Source organism: Nicotiana tomentosiformis, chromosome 3, assembly GCF_000390325.3.
Source record: "Nicotiana tomentosiformis chromosome 3, ASM39032v3, whole genome shotgun sequence".
Classification (NCBI taxonomy): Eukaryota; Viridiplantae; Streptophyta; class Magnoliopsida; order Solanales; family Solanaceae; genus Nicotiana; species Nicotiana tomentosiformis.
Genome location: NC_090814.1, coordinates 137,189,182 through 137,205,727, shown reverse-complemented (window position 1 = coordinate 137,205,727; position 16,546 = coordinate 137,189,182). Strand labels below are relative to the sequence as shown.

The 16,546-nt window shown below is 40.6% G+C and overlaps 2 protein-coding genes across 2 annotated transcripts; both read right to left on the bottom strand.

The window, feature by feature from the left end:
* Positions 1-300: 300 nt before the first annotated feature.
* Positions 301-6,168, bottom strand: LOC104109150 (phosphoethanolamine N-methyltransferase 1). Its single transcript, XM_009618399.4, has 12 exons — positions 5,742-6,168; positions 5,533-5,648; positions 4,469-4,606; positions 4,129-4,266; positions 3,208-3,351; positions 2,596-2,706; positions 2,366-2,507; positions 1,551-1,831; positions 974-1,135; positions 827-880; positions 661-735; positions 301-574 (listed from the first exon to the last, which is right to left on the bottom strand). Exons 1-12 carry the CDS (start codon positions 5,755-5,757, stop codon positions 476-478), a joined length of 1,476 nt encoding a protein of 491 aa, XP_009616694.1. The 5' UTR covers positions 5,758-6,168; the 3' UTR covers positions 301-475.
* A 7,464-nt stretch (positions 6,169-13,632) lies between these two features.
* LOC138908552 (uncharacterized) lies at positions 13,633-14,694 on the bottom strand. Its single transcript, XM_070199230.1, has 2 exons — positions 14,465-14,694; positions 13,633-14,284 (listed from the first exon to the last, which is right to left on the bottom strand). The coding sequence occupies exons 1-2, from the start codon at positions 14,692-14,694 to the stop codon at positions 13,633-13,635; spliced, it is 882 nt and encodes a 293-aa protein (XP_070055331.1).
* Positions 14,695-16,546: the final 1,852 nt, after the last annotated feature.

The following is a 16,546-nucleotide window of genomic DNA, read 5'->3' as shown; positions in this document are numbered from 1 at the left end:
AAAAGTGAAAATGAGGATGATCTGCTCATGACTTACGACGAGATAAGACTTCGTTTTCATCAGTGGTGAAAGATAAAAAGCAGATTATGATGGAGATAATTGAAAGTTAAAAATCACGAGCGGCTCAATCAAAGAAGAGGTTTAAACTAAGTGACAAGGCAGACGCAGATAAAAAGCTACCCAATTCCAAAATCACAACTACACTCATTTGCGTCAAAAGATGCCTGGGTGAGTAACACAAGGAAATATAGAACTCAATATGAATGAGATATGCATCAAAGTCTAGGGTAGAATGGCAGCTGAATGAAGAACAAATTCCTCCAACATTAGGGAAGCAGTATAATAATTTTATCCCGAACACAAGCAAACAACCCGATTATTATTTGGGAGACCAAACATAACATAAAATTACTGCAAGGCATGTTCATCTTCAAGTGCATAAAATGGGACCGGATCCACCACACATTTGGATAATTCAGTTCTTATTGGCAATGAACAAACCCCACCTCTGCTCACCAGAAGAACTCCTGATTAGCTTGGCCTTCCAACCTCCAACTATTTCATTATAGTCTTGCTGTGATATTAAAATCAGAAACAAAAGTGAGGAAATTATTCTGTAAGAAACAAAAGATAAAGAGCATCAAATGATGAAGCACTCACTTCAGAGAACTCGTGGATAAATGACTTTCTTTCCTTCTCCACAGTATCTAACTCCTTTTGGAGAACTCCAACGAACTGCAATGCAAGTACAGACATATAGGTTGTATCAATATCTTCATCACCTCGCCTTGCACACAAGATTAAACAAGATTTGTAAAACACATACCTGTTCAGTACGATCCTCGGCCACAACTTCATTAAAACCCGCATCTCTGAGCATCTATATGGTTAGCACACCCCAAAAGAAAAGCTGCGTCAAACGATAAACAGGCAAATAATAGGAGGGGAACAATTACATGGAATGGATCTATACCTGCCCATATGCTTCAACATCATGTAAATCATAACCCCTTTGTTTAATATAACCAGCAAATTCTTCTGATGCTGTTCCTGCTTTTTTGCAGTAATCACTTATGAGGACTTTGCCTCCTGGTTTCAGCCACTTGTAGAAAGATCTGAACAATGCAGGTTTGTCCTGGCACCACACCATTAAAACAACAAATAAATAAACAATGAAAATCAGGCATTAGAAATAAATTGACTTCAACAGTGAATGAAAGAAAGTACAAAAGTGACAGATAATTTGGTGGTGCTAGGCTCTTCATCATTAAAGATAAAAACAAATTAGCAAAATACATTGACTTGAGAGTTGTAAAATGACCGAGAAAATGAGATGAGATGGATGTGTTCCTAAGTTTGCTACAGAAGAATATATATGCAGTGAGACAGAGAGGCATGGTGCTAATCAATTATCACTCATCTGTCACTACATAAAATAAAATTAACTACAGATAAAACAATTGACGAAGGAACCAAAAGGAAGATAAGATAAATATAAATGAAGAATATTAGTCAATAAAGATTTTGAAGCTCCACACAAGTGAAATTACCTGGATGTGAAGGATAGTATCCCGACTGTATATCACATCAAATGCACCATCAGGATATGTTTTCTTAGTGCAATCAGCAACCTCAAATTCAACAGCACATTTGAGACCAATAGCACGCTCAAGAGCAAAAGAGATCATGTTGATAGACAGGTCGATGCCAACAACGTGAACATCATACTTGTCAGCCATGTAGAAGTCACCTCCTCCAATGCCACAGCCAACATCAAGGACTTTTTGGCCAGGCTGAAGATTCAACATGGCTACAAATTCTTTTGTAGTTTCTGCTCAAGAACAAGTACTGCATCAGATACTAAATAATTGGAAAAGAATATTATTGGATTACATTAAGCCAAAGAGACACTCGCAAGCAGATATCTGCGCAGAACCAAGTACACATATGTACAAGTCCTCACCACAATTACACGTCAAACAAAAGAAACTTAGTCATTATAAACTTTCAGGTCTGAGGACGTAATTGGAGAACCTACACATTGTAAGGAGAGACATTCATGGAGCCAATGGACAACACTTAAAGAGGTTATTGGGTTCTCCGATTCAACACAAGTGTTTTGCAATATGAGTAGTTATGTCAATGGGCATCTATGGAAACAAATGTTTGTCCTGTACCAAACGCATGGTTGATTTATAGTCATAAATTTAATCTCTAGTATTATTGATGAATATATATATCTATGATGAATGAGATAACCAACTTGTATTATATCAGTTGGTAACCCCAAAGGCTGAAAACTCATATTAATAATCCCTCTATATTACACAAGACTAGAGTAAGACGTGCAATCTGAGAGGCATACCAATTCCTCCCGTGCTCACAAAACCTTGTCCAAAGACACGTTCATAGCGAAGAATACCACTACACTTGTACTGAACAGTGTCCAAGAACCGCTGAAATCCCCTGTCATCCTCAGAACTAACCTTTTGCCATGTCCAGCAAATCTGCAATGTGCAAGTAGCAAAAAATATTGATTGGATTGTCAGTTAACATTAACTAACAAAAGGGTCAATGAGGAAAGCATAATTCTACCTGATTTTGATTCTTTTTGTTCCTCACATAAGCTCCGATGCACTTGCAACCAACGAGAGAAAGTTCAAATGATTCTCCATTACCAGCATTTACATGGCATTCCTTGAAAACCTGCGCTTGACAGCTATTTTTTCAGCTCTTCTTACTATGCTTTCCGCGTAACAATTAAGAGAGGACCAGAAAATGAGATCCATGTAGAGTAAGTAAGAAGAGGCAAACCTAAATGATCCTCTTTATGTGTAAAGTAAGGATTTGGGTAAAATTGTTTAATATAAACAGTGTAATTTAATGTCCACAATAAAGTTTCAAAGCACTTTATGATAAAGCTGCAATTCCAGGAAAACATGAAAAGTTGCAAAGAAAAGAAAATGCGCTATCTAAGATTTACTAAAGAGGATCATTTAATGGTGAAGAGAAAAGACAACAATATACACATAGAAGCACGATAAAAAAATTTACTACATGGAGCCAAATGGTTGGTCAATGCAATAACATACTTCAGCCACTTTGTTGAGTTGAATGCCAAGGAAATAACAAATGTTCTTAAACAACAATGCATTTTTCTCATAATATCATGTTGGACAAGAAAGCAGTTGAAAGCAAAGCTAAGACCTTTGTGTAAAACCTAGGTTCCCGATAGTGGGTAGGGTTATTCTTTCGCTTGTGGTCTCCTGACTGATGGAAGCATGACTCTCTGAAAAATATGTAACCACCAACTTTCAACCATTTAACCATTCTCTCAACAAGATACTGAACCTGCAAGCAAGGGTAGAAACGGCTTCAAATATTAAAGTGACGACTAGTTAAACAGCAAATCAAGTCAGACAAAGGTATGATGAGTGAGGAAGATCACAAACACAGTAGTAAATAAATCATATAAACTAGGTTTGTCGAGAAGCTACAGTAGCATATCTTATAAAATAGGTTTGTCAAAGAAAGTGCTCACATTGTAAATTGCCATATAGTGCTGACTGCAATACTTTCAACCTAAAACCATTTTCCAATTCTCTAAAGGAACGGTCGGTGGAAATAAAGGTTAAATGTGCATGGGATTAAATTCTTATTTTCAGCTATTTGCACTATAAAAGCATGTTTAGCAAAGAAACACTCCGTTTTATTGAGGATCGTGGCATGTCACTTGTTGGAGAGAGATACTGACCCAGAGAGATTGGAATTGACTTCTTTTTGTAAAATCATAGTATTAGTTTAAATATGTGTAACTAACAATGTGCCTGTATACTTCAAGATTTCCCTAAGCATGACCTCCATACAATGGGCCTGTATACTTCAAGATTTGTGTAACCATGACCTCCATACACCACCATTAAGGTGGATATTTAGTATTAAAAAAAGCATTAAATGCTAAAGAGTGACCAACCAGTGTGTTGAATATTAGCTAATCTTTATTAACTGAATCACAGCCCTTTGTCCAGCGTAATTTGACGCAATTAACTGTTCGTCCATTTTTATATAAAGGCAACTCCAGTGATTTTCTATGTGGAAGATAAGGCAAAAGATAGAAAAGAAACTTACCTCTCCATCAGAAAGATACATCAATAGCCAGTTAGAAAATATCAAGTCCACTGATTCAGGTGAAAAGTTCAAATCTGGAGAAGTCACATCAGCACACATGAACTTGACATTCTTATGGTGCCCGTTTATGCTTTCATTCTGCAAGGAAGCAAATTAGAAGGATAAGGATATACAGAAACCTATTAAGTATATCATCACTTAAAAAGCATGAAGAAGTGACAAGTAAATCTTCTAAACCAACTCTTATTTTCTCTTAATTCTGATAAGTATCTTATAAACCCTCCTGATGCACAGCGCAGAGACAGAAAATGCAAATATCTGAAGGCAAACAGCCACAAACCTTCTTAATTGCACCTTCAATAAAGTCCAATGCTATAAGCTGTCCAGCTTTCTTGGCTAATTCGCCGGTGAAACGGCCAATACCAGCACCCAATTCCAGCACAGATTTCCCTTCATATGGCGGAAGGAGAGACAACACCTACATGACCAGCCAAAAGTTTCAAAATTCGGGGAAATATTTAAATTGTCATATACGTAATCATGTCCACTCACAAACAAACCAAATAGAATGTGTGGTTCTGAAACAAACCTAAGGACAAAAAATTTGCTAGTTTCCTCTCAAAGCAGGAAATAGAATAACCTTCTTTATAGGGCGACATTAGTAAAGACGACTCAATGATCTCAAAGATGTTGGAACTCAAAAGAGCTCCAGGCTGTATGGAATCAGTCTAAATTGTGAACAGAAACCCGTCAATTGACCTTTGTCCATGTAAAGGGTATTAGGTCAAAATCTTACCCCTAGTTACTGAAGTTCAAAACCGATTAAATTGCATACTGAATTAGACTTCATTGAGGACAATTATATACCTGGGAAATGCTGGGAAATTAAAAGTTGAAGACAAGTACAGGGGAAGAAACAATAAATTTTTCAAAAATTTATCCTATATGTCAGCCCCAGCTTCATCAGTCACTAGGAACCAATGACAGCACTTGTCATGATTAATTATTTTTTGTGACTGTAAGAAAGCATTTGGGAATCAAATAGAAATTCTCATACAGGGAATTTCAAAGGTACTGTTACTGGCATGATGAACCACGTCTAATAAGGTATAGGTACTAATTACCAATTACACATCCTAATATATCATCCCAGACAAAATTAAGCACTATACCACTTTTTTTCCTTTTGGCAAAGGTAAAGGGTACGTTCCAAAAAGGAAATCAGTGAAAATGACTCGGAGAAACAGTACTCCCAATCAACACAGTTTTTATAAATAATTACTATGGTAATTTCTACCCAACCAAGATAAAGCTAACAAAGTAACGGAACCAACTGTATGATACGGCATATTAAAATTGGATATCAACGGATCATACAAGGAAGCAGAAAGTTAGTATATATACCTCAGGCCTCTCTTCTTTGTCAAGATCCGCTGCTTTCGAGTCGAGCATCATCGCCTCCACAGTAAGTTCGGCAGTGTGCTCCATCCAATAACTCTTTTGAACCTCACGCTCTTGTCCTACACATACACACACACACACACCCCACATTCACAATCAAAACCTTAACAACAGTCCAATAAAGAAAATAATTGACAACTCAAGTAACAGACCTGAAGTAGCAGCCATTGTTGTGTGATGATATCCGAATCCGATCTGATGATTTGGATCGTTGAAGGCAATGTAGGTGATGTGGATTGGGTATTAGGGTGGGAGAAAAATGTTAAAAACCCTCAATAGCAAGGCGAGATCTAGAGAAGCTCCTGGATCTACGGTTATTGTTTCTACCTTTCTGCTGCATCAGCTAGACGTAAAATGTTTTGTGAATTGTGATGGGTTATGGCTATCAATGGACTTGACTTGTCTATTTATAGGAAACGAACTTGCAATGGCATTGAAAATGGGAAAACAGGCTACGTATCTCTGATGATAGTTTTGGGTTTATGTGTAACAGAGAGAGAGGGTGAGAGGGTTTTAGAATAATAGGAAGGTGAATGGCGAAAAGAGAGAATCGGCGAGATGATAGAGAAACGTTAATTTTGTTTTAAAAATAGTATTTGGTGAAGATTAATATGATATCAACAGTAATGGGCCTTTGCCACGTGAAATTACTGAAGATTCAGGACAGCTGCATCTTATATCGGATTGATTATATCGGACTGATAATTCAAAAATAGTAACGTTTGCAAAGTTATTAAAAAATAGTTATTATTTTGCTGTAATACGAATCGGTCCAGCATAATATACTGGAAATTGATGCATCTATGTATTCACTTCCAGCATATTATGCTGGAACTCCAACACGCAGAAAGTTCCAGCATAATATACTGGAGATTAGAGCACCTGTGTATAAATTTCTACCATATTATGCTGGGTCGGTATATTATACTGAAACTCTAGTATATTATGTTGGAATATTTTTCGGATTTTGAACAGTGTTTTTGTTCAGATTTATCTTTATATGAAAAGTGGCTAAATTTCGATTACTTTTGAAACGGTGACTATTTTTCAATTAACACTTGTAAATCTAACTATTTTTGAATTTCTCCCCTCCATCTTACGCTCCCTCTGAATCAATTTTATCCTCAGGGCCCGAAAAATTTAGTAAGTCACAGACTCACAGCGTGTGTTTGGTACAAAGTAAAATGTTTTCTAATTTTGTCATGTTTGATTGGTTTAAATATTTTGGAAAATATTTTTACTCGTGAACTTGGAATATATTTTCCAAAACTCCTTCTCAACCTTTCCTATCATATTCCACATCCCCGCCAACCTACCCCATACCCACACACCCACACACCCAATCCCAACCCCGCCCTGCCCCACCTACCCACCCACCCCCCACCCCATCCTAAATAAAAATATTAATAAGAGTATTTTCTTTTCATGTTATAGATAGATTTTTTTTTATTTCAACAAACGAGTAATTTTTTTCATGATATAAAAAATTTTCTTTTTTTATTTTAACAAAAAAAGTACTTTCTTTTCATAATGTAAAAAATATAGTATTTTTTTCATTTCAACAAAATAAGTATTTTCTTTTTATGATGTAGAAAAAGTATTTTTTTTTATTTTAATAAAATAAGTACTTTATTTTCATGTTGTAGAAAGAGTACTCTCTTTTTCAACCAAAAAAAGTATTTTTTTTTAGTTATGGAGCACAAATTCCAATATTATTTTTGTCTAAAAATAAGCAGCACACTAGTTCCTTTGGGTTTATGTAAATTTTAAAAAGAATAATTAAATTCTTGAAAAAAATAGAGTCTTGAAAACATTGGATATTTGGGGGATGGGAGGAAGAGTAAGGAAACATGGGGACTCGGGGAAGGGGGAGGGAGATGAGGAGAGTAGCATAACAAAAATATTTTCCTAAAAAAATATCTTTTACTCTCTAACCAAATATAAAAAAATATTTTTCAGAAAAAGTTTACCACTCACCAACCAAACAAGGAAAACTAAGTGATACAACCACTCATTTTCCATTATAACATAATTTTCCTACATACCAAACACACCCACAAATAGGGTTAATTGTTCAATATTAACCATTAACTCATGCTATCAAAAATAGCTATAAAAATTAAAGAATTAATCCAAATAGCCGTCCACCCTACCACTTAAATTAAAAATAATCGGTGAATATATAATATATATACATAACTTATGTATTACATATGTATAATTATTTACAATCAATGTATAATCTATGTAGGGGTGTACAAATTGAACCGTAAAACCGCACCAAACCGAAAAGTTAAACCAAATCTATTAAAAAATTCGACTAGGTTTTGTTTGATTTGGCTTGGTATTGAGTAAAAAAAAATCGAACCAAACTGACATATAACTATATAATTTTTTTATATACTTTTAAGACTTTATATAGAATTTTCTTTACAAAAATTCTAGAAATATTTGGGATTCTCTTATGGGATGTAATATTTAATAGAATATGAAGTACTCCATTTTTATTAAACTTAAGTAATGGGTTATATTGTCACGACCCAACTCCATGTCAGGCCGTGATGGCGTCCAACACCATTGATGGACAAGCCAACAGTGAACAACTTAGTGATTTTTTATTTTTGTTTATTAAGCAATTCCAACATTTAGCTTTACTTACATTTAAAGCATTTGATAAATAACGAATTTTTAAGGCAAACAAACGGAAATATCTAAAAGCAGTTATAACTATTGAATTACAACCCGAAAATCAAAGTCTACTAATACGTGCCAAGATCTAGTGTCACAAGTGTGTGGGCAACTACTAGAATATACAAAAGATGACTATCCTACTGTCTGAAACAGAATAGACAGATTAAAACAAAAGAGAAACTTCGGCATGCTGCTGAACAGCTCAGAAGGGGGGTAGCTCACCGTGAAGTCTCGGTCCAAGATCAGGTATGCGCGCCGGTCGGGTAACTAGATGCACTAGCCTCAAATCCTATACAATTAAGTACAAAAGCGTAGTATGAGTACATAAACAATATGTACCCCAATAAGTATCCCGCCTAATCTCGAAGAAGTAGTGACGAGGGGTGGACTTGACACTTACTAGGGCCAATAATAATGTAATTAAAGTGTTATGCTAAGTACAGATATCATGAATAATTCTGACAGTTCAATAACGGGAAGAGATAAGTACTTCTTTCATAAATTTAAAATTTCAATTTCGATCATATCATTTAACCACTTACATTTCAAGGCATTTAAGTAGTATAAATCACAGAGAGTTCCAGATAATTAACATGCGCAATTATGCCGAGGTCGTACGGCCCGATCCAATATAATATTAAATTGTGCATTATCGGAGGGTCGAACGTCGCGAACCATAGATGCATCTATTTACTACCGAGGCGCTCTGCCCGATCCACAAATAACAATTATTTTCAAGAAAATACAGGTTGCTCATTTACAATCAAGTATCTCATACCAACCTTCAAGTAAGTGAATTTAACCTTATATAATTCTTTTATCAATTTTTATCATGACTTAAGTGATTATATTAGCAAGTAAGGGCACAAACATTCCAAGTATAGCATGATACGGGTCCTAAACTACCCGGACAATAGCATAATAATAGCTACGTACGGACTCTCGTCATTTCGTACGTACATAGCCCCCACAATTAGGTACAAACATTTATTTAATTCACCTATGGGGTTAATTCCCTCTTACAAGGTTAGAAAGGAGACTTACCTCGTCCCGAAGCCTACTTCCTAATTCATAAACGCGCTCAAACCTCCAAATTTGATGACAAATGACTCGAAACTAGTCAAACATTACATAAACTAGTCAATCTATGCTCAAAAGTTCATATTTCCACTATTAAGGTGATCACCCAACCCAAATTGCAAGATTCCTAAAATTCACCCCCCGGGCCCACGTGCTGGGATTCTAAAAATTTTCGAAGAAAGTTTTTTCCCATAACCTTAGGAACATGAATATATGATTTCTACTAAATTCTATAACAAATCCCGTGGTTAAATCTCATTTTTATCAAAAGCCTAGGTTTTTACCTAAACCCATGATTTTCACTAATTTATATGTTATAATCTACCCATAAACTATGTATTTAACTCACATTGTGTAGAAATTACTTACCTCAAAGTGCTAAGTGAAATCCCCTCTCTAAGAGCTCCAAGAATCGCCCAACAATGGAAGAAATGAGCTAAAATAGCCTAAGTCCCGTATTTAAAAAGTTTCTGCCCAAGTCTGCCTTCTTCGCGATCGCGGAAGAGGCCTCGCGATCGCGAAGGCAAACGGCCCAGGCCCAGGAAAATTTTACCCATCGCGAACGTGACAGGAGCAACGCGAACGCGGAGGCTCGCTTGGCCTACCCTACGCGAACGTGAGGGCTTCCTCTTCTATGCGAACGCGGGCCAGGTCATGCGAACGCGAAGGCTAGAGGGCCCAGACCTCCGCGAACGCGGTCCTGCTCACGCGAACACGAAGGGCAAAAGCTCCCCAGCCCACAGTACCCCAAATCCTTCATCGCAAACGCGAGGGTCTGACCGCGTTCGCGAAGAAGGAAACCAGAAGCAGAAATCTGGTATGTTTCAACTCAACTCCGGGTGGTCTGAAATGCACCCGAGCCCCTCGGGACCCTGTCCAACTACTCCAACAAGTCTATAAATATAATACGGACTTGCTCGAACTCTCAAAATGCATAAAACAACAACAAAACCAAGAATCACACCCCAAAACCAAATTGAATCAAACTTTGAACTTCAAGTTTCTAAATTGTTCCGAACGCGTTGAATCATACTTAGAATACTCGGATTGACACCAAATTTTGTGTGCAAGGCTTAAATGACATTATGGAACTATTTCCAGTATCGGAATTCCATTCGGACCTCGATATCACCAAAACCTACTCCAAATCAAATTTAAAGAACTTCAAGAACCTTTAAGAACCAACTTTCACTATTAGGCACCGAAACGCACTCGGGTCACCTAAAAACTGATACGAACGTACGTCCAAGTCCGAAATCATCATACAAACCTATTGGAACCGTCAAATCCCGATTCCGAGGTCGTTTACTAAAAATGTTGACCAAAGTTAAACTTGGTCTTTCAAGCCAACCTTAAGGAACTAAGTGTTCCAATTTCAACCCAAATTCTTCTAAATCCCAAACCAACCATCCCCGCAAGTCATAAATTAGTAAAAGCAAGTACGGGAAGTCTTATTTAGGAGAACAGGGTTTTAGCAAGTAAAACGACCGGTCGGGTTGTTACATTCTCCACCTCTTAAACAAATGTTCGTCCTCAAGCGAATTTAGATTCATACCTGAAGTGCTGAATAAGTGTGCATATCTGCTCCGCATGTCCTCCTCGGACTCCCAGGTCACCTCCTCAACTGGTTGGCCCCTCCACTGAACCTTTACCGCGGAAATCCTCTTGGACCTCAACTGGCAATCCTGTCTAGCAACAATAGCAACTGGCTCCTCCTCATACCCCAAGCTCTTATCTATCTGAATAGTACTGACGTCTAACACATGAGACAAGTCGGCGTGATACCTCCGGAGAATAGACACGTAAAAAACTGGATGAACCCCTGATAGGCTGGGAGGTAAAGCAAGCTCATAAGCAACCTCCCCAACTCGCCTCAACACCTCAAATGGGCCTATAAATCTTGAGCTCAACTTGCCCTTCTTTCCGAATCTCATAATACCCTTCATCGGCAAGACTTTCAAGAGAACCTTCTCGCCGACCATAAATGATACATCGCGCGCCTTCTGATCCGCATAACTCTTATGTCTAGATTGTGCTATGCGAAGTCGCTCCTGAATCAACTTTATCTTTTCCAAGGCATCCTTTACCAAATCAGTACCATATAACCTAGCCTCGTTGGGCTCAAACTACCTGATGGGAGAACAACATCACCGACCATATAATGCCTCAAATGGAGCCATCTCGATGCTGGACTGATAACTGTTGTTGTAAGCAAACTCGGCCAAAGGCAAGAACTGATCCCACTGTCCCCCAAAGTTAATCACACATTAGCATGTCCTCCAATATCTGAACTGTCCGCTCTGACTGGCCGTCGGTCTGTAGATGGAATGTTGTGCTGAGCTCTACACGGGTCCCCAACTCACTCTGTATGGCCCTCCAAAAATGTGAGGTGAACTGAGGGCCTCTATCTGATATGATGGAAACAGGCACACCATGCAACCGAACTGTCTCCCGAATATAAATCTGGGCCAACTTCTCTGAAGTATATGTAGTCACAACCGGAATGAAGTGTGGCGACTTAGTCAACCTGTCGACAATGACCCAAACTGCATCAAACTTCCGCAAGGTCCATGGTAACCCAACTATGAAGTCCATGGTAATGCGCTCCCATTTTCACTCAGGTATAGTCATCTGTTGAAGTAGGCCACCTGGCCTCTGGTGCTCATACTTGACCTGCTGGCAATTTAGGCACCTAGCCACATACTCAACTATGTCTTTCTTCATCCGTCGCCACCAATAATGCTGTCTCAGGTCACGATACATCTTCGTAGCACCTAGATGAATAGAATGCCGAGAACTGTGTGCCTCCTCTAGGATCTTCTCCCTCAAGCCATCGACATTAGGAACACATAGATGACCCTGGAGTCGCAGAACACCATCCTCGCCCATAGAAACCTCCTTAGCACCACCCTGTAGTACCATCTCCCTGAGGACTGCCAAGTGCAAATCAACAAACTGTCGAGCCTTGATCTGCTCCAATAGTGAAGACTGGGCAACAACACATGTAAGAACTCGGCTGGGCTTTGAAATATCCAACCTCACAAGTCTGTTAGCCAAGGACTGAGTGTCCAAAGCTAGTGGCCTCTCCTCCACTGAAATAAATGCCAAGCTACCCATACTCTCTGCCTTCATGCTTAAGGCATCCGTGATCACATTTGCCTTTCCCGGATGATAAAGAATGGTGATGTCCTAATCCTTCAGTAACTCGAGCCATCTATGCTGCCTCAAATTAAGATCCTTTTTCTTGAACAAATGCTGTAAGCTGCGATGATCGGTATAAACCTCACATGACTCCCCATACAGATAATGCCTCCATATCTTAAGAGCATGAACAATCGAGGCTAACTCTAGATCGTGCACAGGGTAATTCTTCTCATGAATCTTCAGGTGACGCGAAGCATATGCAATAACTCGCCCCTCCTGCATCAATACATAACCCAAGCCAACGCGTGAAGCGTCGCAATATACCATATACATCCCCGAGCCGGAAGGCAACACTAGAACCGGTGTTGTAGTCAAAGTTGTCTTGAGCTTCTGGAAGCTCGCCTCACAATCATCGGACCAACGGAACGGAGCACCATTTTAGGTCAATATAGTCAGAGGTGCTACAATGGATGAGAAACCCTGCACAAACTGGCGATAATAACCTGCCAACCCCAGGAAACTCCTGATCTCAATCGCCGAAGTGGGACGAGGCCAACTCTGAACTACCTCAATCTTCCTGGGATCCACCTTCATACCTTCTCCTGATACAACATGCCCCAAGAATGCCACAGATTCTAAGCCAAAACTCACACTTGGAGAACTTAGCATATAGCTTCTATTCTCGCAACGTCTAAAGTACCACTCTCAAATCTTACTCGTGCTCCCCCAGGCTACGTGAGTAAATCAAGATGTCATCAATGAAGACAATAACGAAGGAATCATTATAAGGCCTGAACACCCGGTTCATCAAATCCATAAACGTCGTTGGGGCATTAGTCAAGCCGAAGGACATCACTAGAAACTCATAATGACTATATCTGGTACGAAAGGCAGTCTTCGGAACATCTGAGTCCCGAATCTTCAACTGATAGTACCCTGATCTCAAGTCGATCTTAGAAAATACCCTAGCACCCTGCAACTGGTCAAACAAATCATCGATACGCAGCAACAAGTACTTGTGCTTGATGGTAACCTTGTTCAACTGGCAGTAATCAATGCTCATCCGCATAGTCCCATCTTTCTTCTTCATAAATAACACTGGTGCACCCTAAGATGATACACTTGGTCTCACAAACCCTTTGCTAACAAATCCTCAAGCTGCTCCTTCAACTCCTTCAATTCTTTCGGAGCCATGCGATATGGTGTGATGGATATAGGCTGGGTGCCTGGAGCCAAATCAATACAAAAATCAATATCACGATCTGGCGGCATGCCTGGAAGGTCATAAGGAAACACATCGGCAAACTCCTGGACTACTGGCACTGAATCAATCGTCAGAGACTCTGCGATGGTGTCCCGAACATAAGCTAGATAAGCCAAACAACCCTTCTCGACCATATGTCGAGCCTTCAGAAAAGAGATGACTCGACTAGCTGTACTAACTGAGGAACCCTTCAACTCCAATCTCGGTAATTCTGGCATCGCTAAGGTAATAGTCTTGGCATGACAATCAAGGATGACGTGATATGGAGATAACCAGTCCATGCCCAGGACCTCAAAGTCGATCATATCAAGTAGCAGAAGGTTCGCTCTAGTCTCATAACCATAGAATGTGACCACACAAGACCGGTAGATCCGATCTATAACCACAGAATCGCCCACATGAGTGGACACATAAACAGAAGTACTCAAGGACTGACGAGGAATATCCAGAAAATGAGCAAATAGAGATGACACATATGAATAGGTAGACCCTGGATCAAATAATACCGAAGCATCCCTACCGCATACAGAAATAATACATGTGATCACGACATCTAAGGCCAATACATCTGGTCTGGCCGAAAAAGCATAGAATCTAGCTAAAGTGTCGACGGACTGGCCCCGACCTAACTAAACAGTAGCTGCCTGGCCTCCCCCTGCCTGGCCTCCACCTCTAGGACGGCCCCTACCAGACTACCCTCCGCCTCTGGGCGGCCAGACAAGCGGTGCTGAAATCATGGACTGCTGGCCCTGCTGCACTGCCTTGCCCTGAAGCCTAGGGCAGAATCTCCTCATGTGACCGAGATCTCCGCACTCGAAACAGCCCCTCGGTGTGGCGATTTGCTGCCCTAATGTCTGACCCTGATGGCCTGTCGACCCACTGGAAGAAGCCTGAATAGTCGGTGGGCGGTATGAACTCTCCGGCATGACGCTAAAATATGGGCGCACTTGAGCACCTCGAGGAGGTGGTGGTGATGAATATGGGAGCCTGCTAGGCTAACCCTCCCAAACTGACCTCTGCCCCTAGTCGGGGCACCTCTAAACTCTCTAGAGAAATGGGCCCTCTTGTCCTGCTGCATCTGCTCTCTCCCCCTCTGACGGTAGCCCTCAATCCTCCAAGCAATCTCCACTACAAGTTGATAAGAAGTCCACATCTCAACCTCTCGGGTCATATTGGCCCTAATACCGGAGTGCAGCCCCGCAACAAACCTCCGCACTCTCTCTACGTCCGTAGGAAGTATCATAAGTGCATGGCGAGACAACTCAGAAAACCTCGCCTCATAGTCGGTCACTGACATCTGACCCTGCTCAAGCTACTCAAACTGATACCGCAACTCTTCCCTCTCAGAGGGTGGAATATACCTATCCAGAAAAAGCTGTATGAGCTGGCTCCAAGTCATGGGAGGAGAACCCGCTGGTCTGCCAAGAAGATAAGACTACCACCATCTACGGGCCCTGCCTTCCAGCTGGAAAGTAGTGAAGTCAACCCCATTAGACTTCAATATCCTCATGTTGTGCAGTCTGTCCCTACACCTATCAATGAAATCCTGGGCATCCTCATGACGCTCGCCTCCGAAGATAGGAGGGTATAACCTAGTCCATCTGTCCAATAACTTATGTGAATCGCCGTCCGCAGTCGGTCTAGGCTCAGGTGCAGCCCCCGTAACTGGCTGGGCTCCGCCAACGGGTAGTGCACCCGGAGTTTGATATACCGCAGCTGCGTGCCCGGGAGCCTGAGCAGTAGGGGTCTGTGCTCCCCCTCCTACCTGAGATATGGCTGGGTTCGCTGGAAATAAACCAGCCTAAGTCATGGTGTCCATGAACCGCATCATACGGCCCATGACTTCCTGAAAGCCCAGTGCCATCATGAAATCTACCGTGGTTGGCTCTGCGGCAGGCACCTCGCCCTGCTCCTCAATAATGGGATCCTCTACTGGATTCACTGGTGGTGCTACTGGGGCAACTCTGGGATGCCCTCGTCCCCTACCTCGGGCTCGTGCCCTCCACCGGCTTTTGCCTTGGCCTCTAGCAACGGGGGGAGCAACTCCTCCCGGGTCTAGAACGTCCGTCGTATGCATCCTCACCATCTGTGAGAGAATATAAGAAAGAAACTTAGTGTACCAACAATTGCACGATAGGAGATGAATAAAGAGTAGTTTCCTAACATCATATAGCCTCTTGAAGATAAGTACGGACATCTCCGCACCGATCCGCGAGACTCTACTAGGCCTGCCATAACTTGTGAGACCTACGTGAACCTAGTGCTCTGATACCATATTGTCACGACCCAACTCCATATCAAGCCGTGATGGCGTCCAGCACCGTTGCTGGACAAGCCAACAATGAACGACTTAGTGATTTCCCATTTTTGTTTATTAAGCAATTCCAACATTTAGCTTTACTTAACTTGTGAAGCATTTGATAAATAACAGATTTTTAAGGCAAACAAACGGAAATATCTAAAAGCAGTTATAACTATTGAATTACAACCCGAAAATCAAAGTCTACTAATACATGCCAAGATCTAGTGTCACAAGTGTGTGGGCAACTAGTAGAATATACAAAGATGACTATCCTACTGTCTGAAACAGAATAGACAGATAAAAACAAAAGAGAAACTTCGGCATGCTGCTGAACGACTCAGAAGGGAGGGGGGGGGGCAGCTCACCGTGAAGTCTCGGTCCAAGATCAGGTATGCGCGCCGGGCGGGTAACTAGATGCACCATCCTCAGATCCTATACAATTAAGTACAGAAGCGTAGTATGAGTACATAAATAAT